Genomic DNA, 13957 nt, shown 5'->3' with positions numbered 1-13957 from the left:
CTACTGCTGCTACTGGGACTCTACATACTGCTACTACTGGGACTCTACATACTGCTACCACTGGGACTCTACATACTGCTACCACTGGGACTCTACATACTGCTACCACTGGGATTCTACATGCTACTGCTACCACTGGGACTCTACATGCTACTGCTACCACTGGGACTCTACATGCTACTGCTACCACAGGGACTCTACATACTGCTTCTACTGGGACTCTACATACTGCTTCTACTGGGACTCTACATACTGCTGCTACTGGGACTCTACATACTGCTACTACTGCTGCTACTGGGCCTCTACATACTGCTGCTACTGGGCCTCTACATACTGCTGCTACTGGGACTCTACATACTGCTGCTACTGGGACTCTACATACTGCTACCACTGGGACTCTACATACTGCTACCACTGGGACTCTACATGCTACTGCTACCACTGGGACTCTACACACTGCTGGGACTACTGCTACCACTGGGACTCTACATACTACTACTGCTGCTACTGGGACTCTACATACTGCTACCACTGGGACTCTACATACTGCTTCTACTGGGACTCTACATACTGCTGCTACTGGGACTCTACATACTGCTGCTACTGGGACTCTACATACTGCTGCTACTGGGACTCTACATACCGCTACCACTGGGACTCTACATACTGCTACCACTGGGACTCTACATACTGCTACCACTGGGACTCTACATACTCATACCACTGGGACTCTACATACTGCTACCACTGGGATTCTACATGCTACTGCTACCACTGGGACTCTACATGCTACTGCTACCACTGGGACTCTACATGCTACTGCTACCACTGGGACTCTACATGCTACTGCTACCACTGGGACTCTACATGCTACTGCTACCACTGGGACTCTACACACTGCTACCACTGGGACTCTACATACTACTACTGCTGCTACTGGGACTCTACATACTGCTACCACTGGGACTCTACATACTGCTACCACTGGGATTCTACATGCTACTGCTACCACTGGGACTCTACATGCTACTGCTACCACTGGGACTCTACATGCTACTGCTACCACTGGGACTCTACACACTGCTACCACTGGGACTCTACATACTGCTACCACTGGGACTCTACATACTACTACCTACTGGGACTCTACATACTGCTACCACTGGGACTCTACATACTGCTACTACTGCTGCTACTGGGACTCTACATACTACTACTTCTGCTACTGGGACTCTACATATACTGCTACTGGGACTACTGCTACTGCTGCTACTGGGACTCTACCTACTGCTGCTGACTCTACATACTGATGGGACTCTACATACTACTACTGGGACTCTACATACTGCTGCTACTGGGACTCTACATACTGCTACTACTGGGCCTCTACTACTGCTGGGACTCTACATACTGTTGCTACCACTGCTGGGACTCTACATACTGCTACCACTGGGACTCTACATGCTACTGCTACCACTGGGACTCTACTACTGCTACCACTGGGACTCTACACTACTACTGCCACTACCACTGGGACTCTACATACTACTACTGCTGCTACTGGGACTCTACATACTGCTACCACTGGGACTCTACATACTGCTTCTACTGGGACTCTACATACTGCTTCTACTGGGACTCTACATACTGCTACTGGGACTACTACTACATACTGCTGCTACTGGGACTCTACATACCTGGGCCTCTACATACTGCTGCTACTGGGACTCTACATACTGCTGCTACTGGGACTCTACATACTGCTGCTACTGGGACTCTACACTGGGACTCTACATACTGCTACATGCTACTGGGACTCTACATACTGATGCTACTACAGGGCTACCACTGGGACTCTACATACTGCTACTACTGGGACTCTACATACTGCTACCACTGGGACTCTACATACTGCTACCACTGGGACTCTACACTGCTACCACTGGGCTACACCACTGGGACTCTACATGCTACTGCTACCACTGGGACTCTACACACTGCTACCACTGGGACTCTACATACTGCTACTACTGGGACTCTACATACTGCTACCACTGGGACTCTACATACTGCTACTACTGGGACTCTACATACTGCTACTGGGACTCTACATACTGCTACTACTGCTACTGGGACTCTACATACTACTGCTACTACTGGGACTCTACATACTGCTACTGCTGCTACTGGGCCTCTACATACTGCTACCTACTGGGACTCTACATACTGCTGCTACTGGGACTCTACATACTGCTACCACTGGGACTCTACATACTGCTACCACTGGGACTCTACATACTACTACCACTGGGACTCTACATACTACTACTGCTACTGCTACCACTGGGACTCTACATACTGCTGCTACTGGGACTCTACATACTGCACTGGGACTCTACATACTGCTGCTACTGGGACTCTACATACTGCTGCTACTGGGACTCTACATACTGCTACCACACTCTACATACTGCTACCACTGGACTCTACATACTGCTACTACTGGGACTCTACTCTACCACTGGGACTCTACATACTGCTACCACTGGGACTCTACATGCTACTGCTACTGGGACTCTACATGCTACTGCTACCACTGGGACTCTACATGCTACTGCTACCACTGGGACTCTACATACTGCTACCACTGGGACTCTACTACTACTGCTGCCACTGGGACTCTACATACTGCTACCACTGGGACTCTACATACTGCTACCACTGGGACTCTGGGACATGCTACTGCTACCACTGGGACTCTACATGCTACTGCTACCACTGGGACTCTACACACTGCTACCACTGGGACTCTACATACTGCTACCACTGGGACTCTACATACTACTGCTGCTACTGGGACTCTACATACTGCTACCACTGGGACTCTCATACTACTACTACTGCTGCTACTGGGACTCTACATACTGCTACTACTTCTGCTACCCTGGGACTCTACATACTACTGCTGCTACTGGGACTCTACATGCTACTGCTGCTACTGGGACTCTACATGCTACTGCTGCTACTGGGACTCTACATACTGATGCTACTACAGGGACTCTACATACTGCTTCTACTGGGACTCTACATATGCTTCTACTGGGACTCTACATACTGCTGCTACTGGGACTCTCTACATACTGCTACTACTGCTGCTACTGGGCCTCTACATACTGCTGCTACTGGGACTCTACATACTGCTACCACTGGGACTCTACATACTGCTACCACTGGGACTCTACATACTGCTACCACTGGGACTCTACATGCTACTGCTACCACTGGGACTCTACATGCTACTGCTACCACTGGGACTCTACACACTGCTACCACTGGGACTCTACATGCTGCTACCACTGGGACTCTACATACTGCTACTGCTGCTACTAGGACTCACACTGCTACCACTGGGACTCTCATACTGCTTCTACTGGGACTCTACATACTGCTTCTACTGGGACTCTACATACTGCTACTACTGCTACACTGGGACTCTACATACTGCTGCTACTGGGACTCTACATACTGCTACTACCCTACTGGGCCCTACACTGCTGCTACTGGGACTCTACATACTGCTGCTACTGGGACTCTACATACTGCTGCTACTGGGACTCTACATACTGCTGCTACTGGGACTCTACATACTGCTACCACTGGGACTCTACATACTGCTACCACTGGGACTCTACATACTGCGACTCTACATGCTACTACTGCTGCTACTGGGACTCTACATACTACTACTGCTGCTACTGGGACTCTACATACTGCTACTGGGACTCTACATACTACCACTGGGACTCTACATACTGCTACCACTGGGACTCTACGTACTGCTACTACTGGGACTCTACACACCGCTACTACTGGGACTCTACATACCACTACCACTGGGACTCTACATACTGCTACCACTGGGACTCTCTACTGCTACTACTGGGACTACACTGCTACTGGGACTCTACTGCTACTACTGGGACTCTACATACCACTACCACTGGGACTCTACATACCGCTACCACTGGGACTCTACATACCGCTACCACTGGGACTCTACATACTGCTACCACTGGGACTCTACATACTGCTACCACTGGGACTCTACATACTGCTACCACTGGGACTCTACATACTGCTACCACTGGACCACTGGGACTCTACATACTGCTACCACTGGGACTCTACATACTGCTACCACTGGGACTCTACATGCTACTGCTACCACTGGGACTCTACATGCTACTGCTACCACTGGGACTCTACATGCTACTGCTCCACTGGGACTCTACATGCCTGCTACCACTGGGACTCTACACACTGCTACCACTGGGACTCTACATACTACTACTGCTGCTACCTCTACATACTGCTCCCCTGGGACTCTACATACTGCTACCACTGGGACTCTACATACTGCTACCACTGGGACTCTACATACTGCTACCACTGGGATTCTACATGCTACTGGTCCACTGGGACTCTACATGCTACTGCTACCACTGGGACTCTACATTCTACTGCTACCCAGGGACTCTACATACTGCTTCTACTGGGACCTACATACTGCTTCTACTGGGACTCTACATACCTGCTACTGGGACTCTACATACTGCTACTACTGCTGCTACTGGGCCCTCTACTGCTGCTACTGGGCCTCTACATACTGCTCCCTGGGCTCTACATACTGCTACTACTGGGACTCTACATACTGCTACCACTGGGACTCTACTACTGCTACCACTGGGACTCTACATACTGCTACCACTGGGACTCTACATGCTACTGCTACCACTGGGACTCTACACACTGCTACCACTGGGACTCTACACACTGCTACCACTGGGACTCCATGCTGCTACCACTGGGACTCTACATACTACTACTGCCTACTGGGACTCTACATACTGCTACCACTGGGACTCTACATACTGGTCCCTGGACTCTACATACTGCTTCTACTGGGACTCTACATACTGCTACTACTGCCTACTGGACTCTCTACTGCTGCTACTGGGACTCTACATACTGCTCCACTGGGACTCTACATACTGCTACCACTGGGACTCTACATACTGCTACCACTGGGACTCTACATACTGCGACTCTACATGCTACTACTGGCTACTGGGACTCTACATACTACTACTGCTGCTACTGGGACTCTACATACTACTACTACTGCTGCTACTGGGACTCTACATACTGCTACTACTTCTGCTACCCCTGGGACTCTACATACTACTGCTGCTACTGGGACTCTACATGCTACTGCTGCTACTGGGACACATACTGCTACTACTGGACTCTACATACTCTACCACTGGGACTCACTGCTACTACTGGGACTCTACATGGCTACTACTGGGACTCTACATACCCTGGACTCTACATACTGCTACCACTGGGACTCTACGTACTGCTACTACTGGGACTCTCGTACTGCTACACTGGGTCCCTACTGGGACTCTACATAGCCTACCACTGGGACTCTACACGCTACCACTGGGACTCTACTGCGCTACCACTGGGACACACTGCTCCACTGGGACTCTACATACTGCTACCACTGGGACACACTGCTACCACTGGGACTCTACATGCTACTGCTACCACTGGGACTCTACACACTGCTCCACTGGGACCTCTACTGGGCCTCCCTACACGGTCCCCACTGCTACCACTGGGACTCTACATACCTACTACTGCTACTGGGACTCTACATACTGCTACTACTTCTGCTACCCCTGGGACTCTACATACTACTGCTGCTACTGGGACTCTACATGCTACTGCTGCTACTGGGACTCTACATACTGCTACTACTGGGACTCTACGTACTGCTACTACTGGGACTCTACATACCGCTACTACTGGGACTCTACATACCACTACCACTGGGACTCTACATACCACTACCACTGGGTACCACTGGGCCCTGGCTACTACTGGGACTCTACATACCGCTACTACTGGGACTCTACATACCACTACCACTGGGACTCTACATACCGCTACTACTGGGACTCTACATACTGCTACTACTGGGACTCTACATACTGCTACCACTGGGACTCTACATACTGCTACTACTGGGACTCTACATACTGCTACCACTGGGACTCTACATACTATGCAGCATTACTGCTGATTAGAGACTACACAAAATGGCTCTGGCTATTGAGGGGTTTGTGTGTCTTGGTGAACAGTGGATGAGTGTGGTGTAATGCCAGAGTGTGTGTCTCCTAGGTCGCTCCTACAGTGTGTTCTCCCAGCGCATGTTGAATCAGTGTCTGGAGTCTCTACTGCAGAAGATCCAGAGTGGAGTGGTCATCAACTTTGAGAAGACGGGCCCGGACCCCCCTCCTGGAGAGGGTGAGAGACTGTCCTTTAATGTTCCCCTGGTCTCTACTGCCTCCCTACACACGGCCCCCTGGCCTCTACTGCCTCCCTACACACGGCCCCCTGGCCTCTACTGCCTCCCTACACATAGTCCCTTAGCCTCTACTGCCTCCCTACACACGGTCCCCTATCCTCTACTGCCTCCCTACACACGGTCCCCTGGCCTCTACTGCCTCCCTACACACGGTCGCCTGGCCTCTACTTCCTCCCTACACAGGGTCCCCTGGCCTCTACTGCCTCCCTACACACGGTCCCCTGGCCTCTACAGCCTCCCTACACACGGTCCCCTGGCCTCTACTGCCTCCCTACACACGGTCCCCTGGCATCTACTGCCTCCCTATACACGGTCCCCTGGCCTCTACTGCCTCCCTACACATAGTCCCCTGGCCTCTACTGCCTCCTTACACACGGCCCCCTGGCCTCTACTGCCTCCCTACACATAGTCCCCTGGCCTCTACTGCCTCCCTACACACGGTCCCCTGGCCTCTACATCCTCCCTATACACGGTCCCCTGGCCTCTACTGCCTCCCTACACATAGTCCCCTGGCCTCTACTGCCTCCCTACACACGGTCCCCTGGCCTCTACTGCCTCCCTACACACGGTCCCCTGGCCTCTACTGCCTCCCTACACACGGTCCCCTGGCCTCTACTGCCTCCCTACACACGGTCCCCTGGCCTCTACTGCCTCCCTACACATAGTCCCCTGGCCTCTACTGCCTCCCTACACACTGTCCCCTATCCTCTACTGCCTCCCTACACACGGTCCCCTGGCCTCTACTGCCTCCCTACACATAGTCCCCTGGCCTCTACTGCCTCCCTACACACTGTCCCCTGGCCTCTACTGCCTCCCTACACATAGTCCCCTGGCCTCTACTGCCTCCCTACACATGGTCCCCTGGCCTCTACTGCCTCCCTACACATGGTCCCCTGGCCTCTACTGCCTCCCTACACACGGTCCCCTGGCCTCTACTGCCTCCCTACACACGGTCCCCTGGCCTCTACTGCCTCCCTACACACGGTCCCCTGTCCTCTACTGCCTCCCTACACACGGTCCCTGGCCTCTACTGCCTCCCTACACACGGTCCCCTGGCCTCTACTGCCTCCCTACACACGGTCCCCTGGCCTCTACTGCCTCCCTACACACGGTCCCCTGGCCTCTACTGCCTCCCTACACATGGTCCCTGGCCTCTACTGCCTCCCTACACACGGTCCCCTGGCCTCTACTGCCTCCCTACACATGGTCCCCTGGCCTCTACTGCCTCCCTACACATGGTCCCCTGGCCTCTACTGCCTCCCTACACACGGTCCCCTGGCCTCTACTGCCTCCCTACACACGGTCCCCTGGCCTCTACTGCCTCCCTACACACGGTCCCCTGGCCTCTACTGCCTCCCTACACACGGTCCCCTGGCCTCTACTGCCTCCCTACACACGGTCCCCTGGCCTCTACTGCCTCCTACACACGGTCCCCTGGCCTCTACTGCCTCCCTACACACGGTCCCCTGGCCTCTACTGCCTCCCTACACACGGTCCCCTGGCCTCTACTGCCTCCCTACACACGGTCCCCTGGCCTCTACTGCCTCCCTACACACGGTCCCCTGGCCTCTACTGCCTCCCTACACACGGTCCCCTGGCCTCTACTGCCTCCCTACACACGGTCCCCTGGCCTCTACTGCCTCCCTACACACGGTCCCCTGGCCTCTACTGCCTCCCCTACACACGGTCCCCTGGCCTCTACTGCCTCCCTACACACGGTCCCCTGGCCTCTACTGCCTCCCTACACACGGTCCCCTGGCCTCTACTGCCTCCCTACACACGGTCCCCTGGCCTCTACTGCCTCCCCTACACACGGTCCCCTGGCCTCTACTGCCTCCCTACACACGGTCCCTGGCCTCTACTGCCTCCCTACACACGGTCCCCTGGCCTCTACTGCCTCCCCTACACACGGTCCCTGGCCTCTACTGCCTCCCCTACACGGTCCCTGGCCTCTACTGCCTCCTACACACGGTCCCTGGCCTCTACTGCCTCCCTACACACGGTCCCCTGGCCTCTACTGCCTCCCTACACACGGTCCCCTGGCCTCTACTGCCTCCCTACACACGGTCCCCTGGCCTCTACTGCCTCCCTACACACGGTCCCCTGGCCTCTACTGCCTCCCTACACACGGTCCCCTGGCCTCTACTGCCTCCTACACACGGTCCCCTGGCCTCTACTGCCTCCTACACACGGTCCCTGGCCTCTACTGCCTCCCTACACACGGTCCCTGGCCTCTACTGCCTCCCTACACACGGTCCACTGGTCTCTACTGCCTCCCTACACACGGTCCCCTGGCCTCTACAGCCTCCCTACACACGGTCCCCTGGCCTCTACTGCCTCCCTACACACGGTCCCCTAGCCTCTATACGGTCCCCTGGCCTCTACTGTCTCCCTACATACTGTCCCCTATCCTCTACTGCCTCCTTACACACGGTCCCCTGGCCTCTACTGCCTCCTTACACACGGTCCCCTGGCCTCTACTGCCTCCCTACACATGGTCCCCTAGCCTCTACTGTCTCCCTACACATGGTCCCCTGGCCTCTACTGCCTCCCTATACACGGTCCCCTGGCCTCTACTGCCTCCCTATACACGGTCCCCTGGCCTCTACTGCCTCCTACACACGGTCCCTGGCCTCTACTGCCTCCCTACACACGGTCCCCTGGCCTCTACTGCCTCCTACACATGGTCCCTGGCCTCTACTGCCTCCCTACACAAGGTCCCTGGCCTCTACTGCCTCCCTACACATAGTCCTCTGGCCTCTACTGCCTCCCTACACACTGTCCCCTATCCTCTACTGCCTCCCTACACACTGTCCCCTCCTGCCTCCTACACACGGTCCCCTGGCCTCTACTGCCTCCCTACACACGGTCCCCTGGCCTCTACTGCCTCCCTACACACGGTCCCCTGGCCTCTACTGCCTCCCTACACACGGTCCCCTGGCCTCTACTGCCTCCCTACATGGTCCCCTGGCCTCTACTGCCTCCCTACACACGGTCCCCTGGCCTCTACTGCCTCCCTACACACGGTCCCCTGGCCTCTACTGCCTCCCTACACACGGTCCCCTGGCCTCTACTGCCTCCCTACACACGGTCCCCTGGCCTCTACTGCCTCCCTACACATAGTCCCCTGGCCTCTACAGCCTCCCTACACAAGGTCCCTGGCCTCTACTGCCTCCCTACACACGGTCCCTGGCCTCTACTGCCTCCTACACATAGTCCCCTGGCCTCTACTGCCTCCCTACACACGGTCCCCTGGCTCTACTGCCTCCCTACACATAGTCCCCTGGCCTCTACTGCCTCCCTACACACTGTCCCCTATCCTCTACTGCCTCCCTACACAAGGTCCCCTGGCCTCTACTGCCTCCCTACACACTGTCCCCTAGCCTCTACTGCCTCCCTACACACGGTCCCCTGGCCTCTACTGCCTCCCTACACACGGTCCCCTGGCTCTACTGCCTCCCTACACACGGTCCCTGGCCTCTACTGCCTCCCTACACACGGTCCCTGGCCTCTACTGCCTCCCTACACACTGTCCCCTGGCCTCTACTGCCTCCCTACACATAGTCCCCTGGCCTCTACTGCCTCCCTACACATGGTCCCCTGGCCTCTACTGCCTCCCTACACATGGTCCCCTGGCCTCTACTGCCTCCCTACACACGGTCCCCTCTCTACTGCCTCCCTACACACGGTCCCCTGGCCTCTACTGCCTCCCTACACACGGTCCCCTGGCCTCTACTGCCTCCCTACACACGGTCCCCTGGCCTCTACTGCCTCCCTACACACGGTCCCCTGGCCTCTACTGCCTCCCTACACACGGTCCCCTGGCCTCTACTGCCTCCCTACACACGGTCCCCTGGCCTCTACTGCCTCCCTACACACGGTCCCTGGCCTCTACTGCCTCCCTACACACGGTCCCCTGGCCTCTACTGCCTCCCTACACACGGTCCCCTGTCCTCTACTGCCTCCCTACACACGGTCCCCTGTCCTCTACTGCCTCCCCTACACACGGTCCCCTGGCCTCTACTGCCTCCCTACACACGGTCCCTGGCCTCTACTGCCTCCTACACACGGTCCCTGGCCTCTACTGCCTCCCTCACACGGTCCCTGGCCTCTACTGCCTCCCTACACGGTCCCTGGCCTCTACTGCCTCCCTACACACGGTCCCCTATCCTCTACTGCCTCCCTACACACGGTCCCCTGGCCCTCTGCCTCCTACACACGGTCCCCTGGCCTCTACAGCCTCCTACACACGGTCCCCTGGCCTCTACTGCCTCCCTACACACGGTCCCCTGGTCTCTACTGCCTCCCTACACACGGTCCCCTGGCCTCTACAGCCTCCCTACACACGGTCCCCTGGCCTCTACTGCCTCCCTACACACGGTCCCCTAGCCTCTATACGGTCCCCTGGCCTCTACTGTCTCCCTACATACTGTCCCCTGTCCTCTACTGCCTCCTACACACGGTCCCCTGGCCTCTACTGCCTCCCTACACACGGTCCCTGGCCTCTTCTGCCTCCCTACACATGGTCCCCTAGCCTCTACTGCCTCCCTACACACGGTCCCCTGGCCTCTACTGCCTCCCTACACACGGTCCCCTGGCCTCTACTGCCTCCCCTACACACGGTCCCTGGCCTCTACTGCCTCCCTACACACGGTCCCTGGCCTCTACTGCCTCCCTACACATAGTCCCCTGGCCTCTACTGCCTCCTACACATGGTCCCCTGGCCTCTACTGCCTCCCTACACAGGTCCCTGGCCTCTACTGCCTCCCTACACATAGTCCTCTGGCCTCTACTGCCTCCCTACACACTGTCCCCTATCCTCTACTGCCTCCCTACACACGGTCCCCTGGCCTCTACTGCCTCCCTACACACGGTCCCCTGGCCTCTACTGCCTCCCTACACACGGTCCCCTGGCCTCTACTGCCTCCCTACACACGGTCCCCTGGCCTCTACTGCCTCCCTACACACGGTCCCTGGCCTCTACTGCCTCCCCTACACGGTCCCTGGCCTCTACTGCCTCCCTACACACGGTCCCCTGGCCTCTACTGCCTCCCTACACACGGTCCCCTATCCTCTACTGCCTCCCTACACACGGTCCCCTGGCCTCTACTGCCTCCCTACACACGGTCCCCTGGCCTCTACTGCCTCCCTACACACGGTCCCCTGGCCTCTACTGCCTCCCTACACATAGTCCCCTGGCCTCTACTGCCTCCCTACACACGGTCCCCTGGCCTCTACTGCCTCCCTACACACGGTCCCCTGGCCTCTACTGCCTCCCTACACACGGTCCCCTGGCCTCTACTGCCTCCCTACACATAGTCCCCTGGCCTCTACTGCCTCCCTACACATGGTCCCCTGGCCTCTACTGCCTCCCCTACACACGGTCCCCTGGTCTCTACTGCCTCCCTACACATGGTCCCTGGCCTCTACTGCCTCCCTACACACGGTCCCCTGGCCTCTACTGCCTCCCTACACACTGTCCCCTGGCCTCTACTGCCTCCCTACACACGGTCCCCTGGCCTCTACTGCCTCCCTACACACGGTCCCCTGGCCTCTACTGCCTCCCTACACACGGTCCCCTGGCCTCTACTGCCTCCCTACACACGGTCCCCTGGCCTCTACCGCCTCCCTACACACGGTCCCCTGGCCTCTACTGCCTCCCTACACACGGTCCCTGGCCTCTACTGCCTCCCTACACACGGTCCCCTGGCCTCTGCCTCCCTACACACGGTCCCCTGGCCTCTACTGCCTCCCTACACACGGTCCCCTATCCTCTACTGCCTCCCTACACACGGTCCCTGGCCTCTACTGCCTCCCTACACACGGTCCCCTGGCCTCTACTGCCTCCTACACATGGTCCCCTGGCCTCTACTGCCTCCCTACACACGGTCCCCTGGCCTCTACTGCCTCCCTACACACGGTCCCCTGGCCTCTACTGCCTCCCTACACACGGTCCCCTGGCCTCTACTGCCTCCCTACACACGGTCCCCTGGCCTCTACTGCCTCCCTACACACGGTCCCTGGTCTCTACTGCCTCCCTACACATGGTCCCCTGGCCTCTACAGCCTCCCTACACACGGTCCCCTGGCCTCTACAGCCTCCCTACACACGGTCCCCTGGCCTACTGCCTCCCTACACACGGTCCCTGGCCTCTACTGCCTCCCTACACACGGTCCCCTGGCCTCTACTGCCTCCCTACACACGGTCCCCTAGCCTCTACTGCCTCCCTACACACGGTCCCTGGCCTCTACTGCCTCCCTACACACGGTCCCCTGGCCTCTACTGCCTCCCTACACACGGTCCCTGGCCTCTACTGCCTCCTACACACGGTCCCCTGGCCTCTACTGCCTCCCCTACACACGGTCCCCTGGCCTCTACTGCCTCCCTACACACGGTCCCCTGGCCTCTACTGCCTCCTACACACGGTCCCCTGGCCTCTACTGCCTCCTACACACGGTCCCTGGTCCTCTGGCCTCTACTGCCTCCTACACACGGTCCCCTATCCTCTACTGCCTCCTACACACGGTCCCCTGGCCTCTACTGCCTCCCTACACATAGTCCCCTGGCCTCTACTGCCTCCCTACATACGGTCCCCTGGCCTCTACTGCCTCCCTACACACGGTCCCCTGGCCTCTACTGCCTCCCTACACACGGTCCCTGGCCTCTACTGCCTCCCTACACACGGTCCCCTGGCCTCTACTGCCTCCCTACACACGGTCCCTGGCCTCTACTGCCTCCCTACACACGGTCCCCTCTGCCTCCTACTGCCTCCCTACACACGGTCCCTGGCCTCTACTGCCTCCCTACACACGGTCCCCTGGCCTCTACTGCCTCCCTACACACGGTCCCCTGGCCTCTACTGCCTCCTACACACGGTCCCCTGGCCTCTACTGCCTCCCTACACACGGTCCCTGGCCTCTACTGCCTCCTACACACGGTCCCCTGGCCTCTACTGCCTCCCTACACGGTCCCTGGCCACGGTCCCCTGGCCTCTACTGCCTCCCTACACACGGTCCCCTGGCCTCTACTGCCTCCCTACACACGGTCCCTGGCCTCTACTGCCTCCCTACACACGGTCCCCTGGCCTCTACTGCCTCCCACACACGGTCCCCTGGCCTCTACTGCCTCCCTACACACGGTCCCCTGGCCTCTCTGCCTCCCTACACACGGTCCCCTGGCCTCTACTGCCTCCCTACACACGGTCCCCTGGCCTCTACTGCCTCCTACACACGGTCCCTGGCCTCTACTGCCTCCCTACACACGGTCCCCTGGCCTCTACTGCCTCCCTACACACGGTCCCCTATCCTCTACTGCCTCCCTACACACGGTCCCCTGGCCTCTACTGCCTCCCCTACACACGGTCCCCTGGCCTCTACTGCCTCCCTACACACGGTCCCCTGGCCTCTACAGCCTCCCTACACACGGTCCCCTGGCCTCTACCGCCTCCCTACACACGGTCCCCTAGCCTCTACCGCCTCCCTACACACGGTCCCCTATCCTCTACCGCCTCCCTACACGGTC

General features: G+C 57.7%; 1 protein-coding gene across 1 annotated transcript in view; it reads left to right on the top strand.

Annotated features, from left to right (window-relative positions):
• Window positions 1–13957, top strand: part of ints6 (integrator complex subunit 6) — a 60764-nt gene that overhangs the window by 24932 nt on the left and 21875 nt on the right. Inside the window, exon 6 of the mRNA XM_065019597.1 lies at window positions 6250–6375. Coding sequence (XP_064875669.1) covers window positions 6250–6375 — 126 coding nt within the window. The remainder of the gene's footprint in view (window positions 1–6249; window positions 6376–13957) is intronic.

Source organism: Oncorhynchus nerka, linkage group LG1 (genome assembly GCF_034236695.1).
Source record: "Oncorhynchus nerka isolate Pitt River linkage group LG1, Oner_Uvic_2.0, whole genome shotgun sequence".
In the NCBI taxonomy this organism is placed as follows: domain Eukaryota; kingdom Metazoa; phylum Chordata; class Actinopteri; order Salmoniformes; family Salmonidae; genus Oncorhynchus; species Oncorhynchus nerka.
This window is presented reverse-complemented; position numbering and strand designations above follow the sequence as displayed.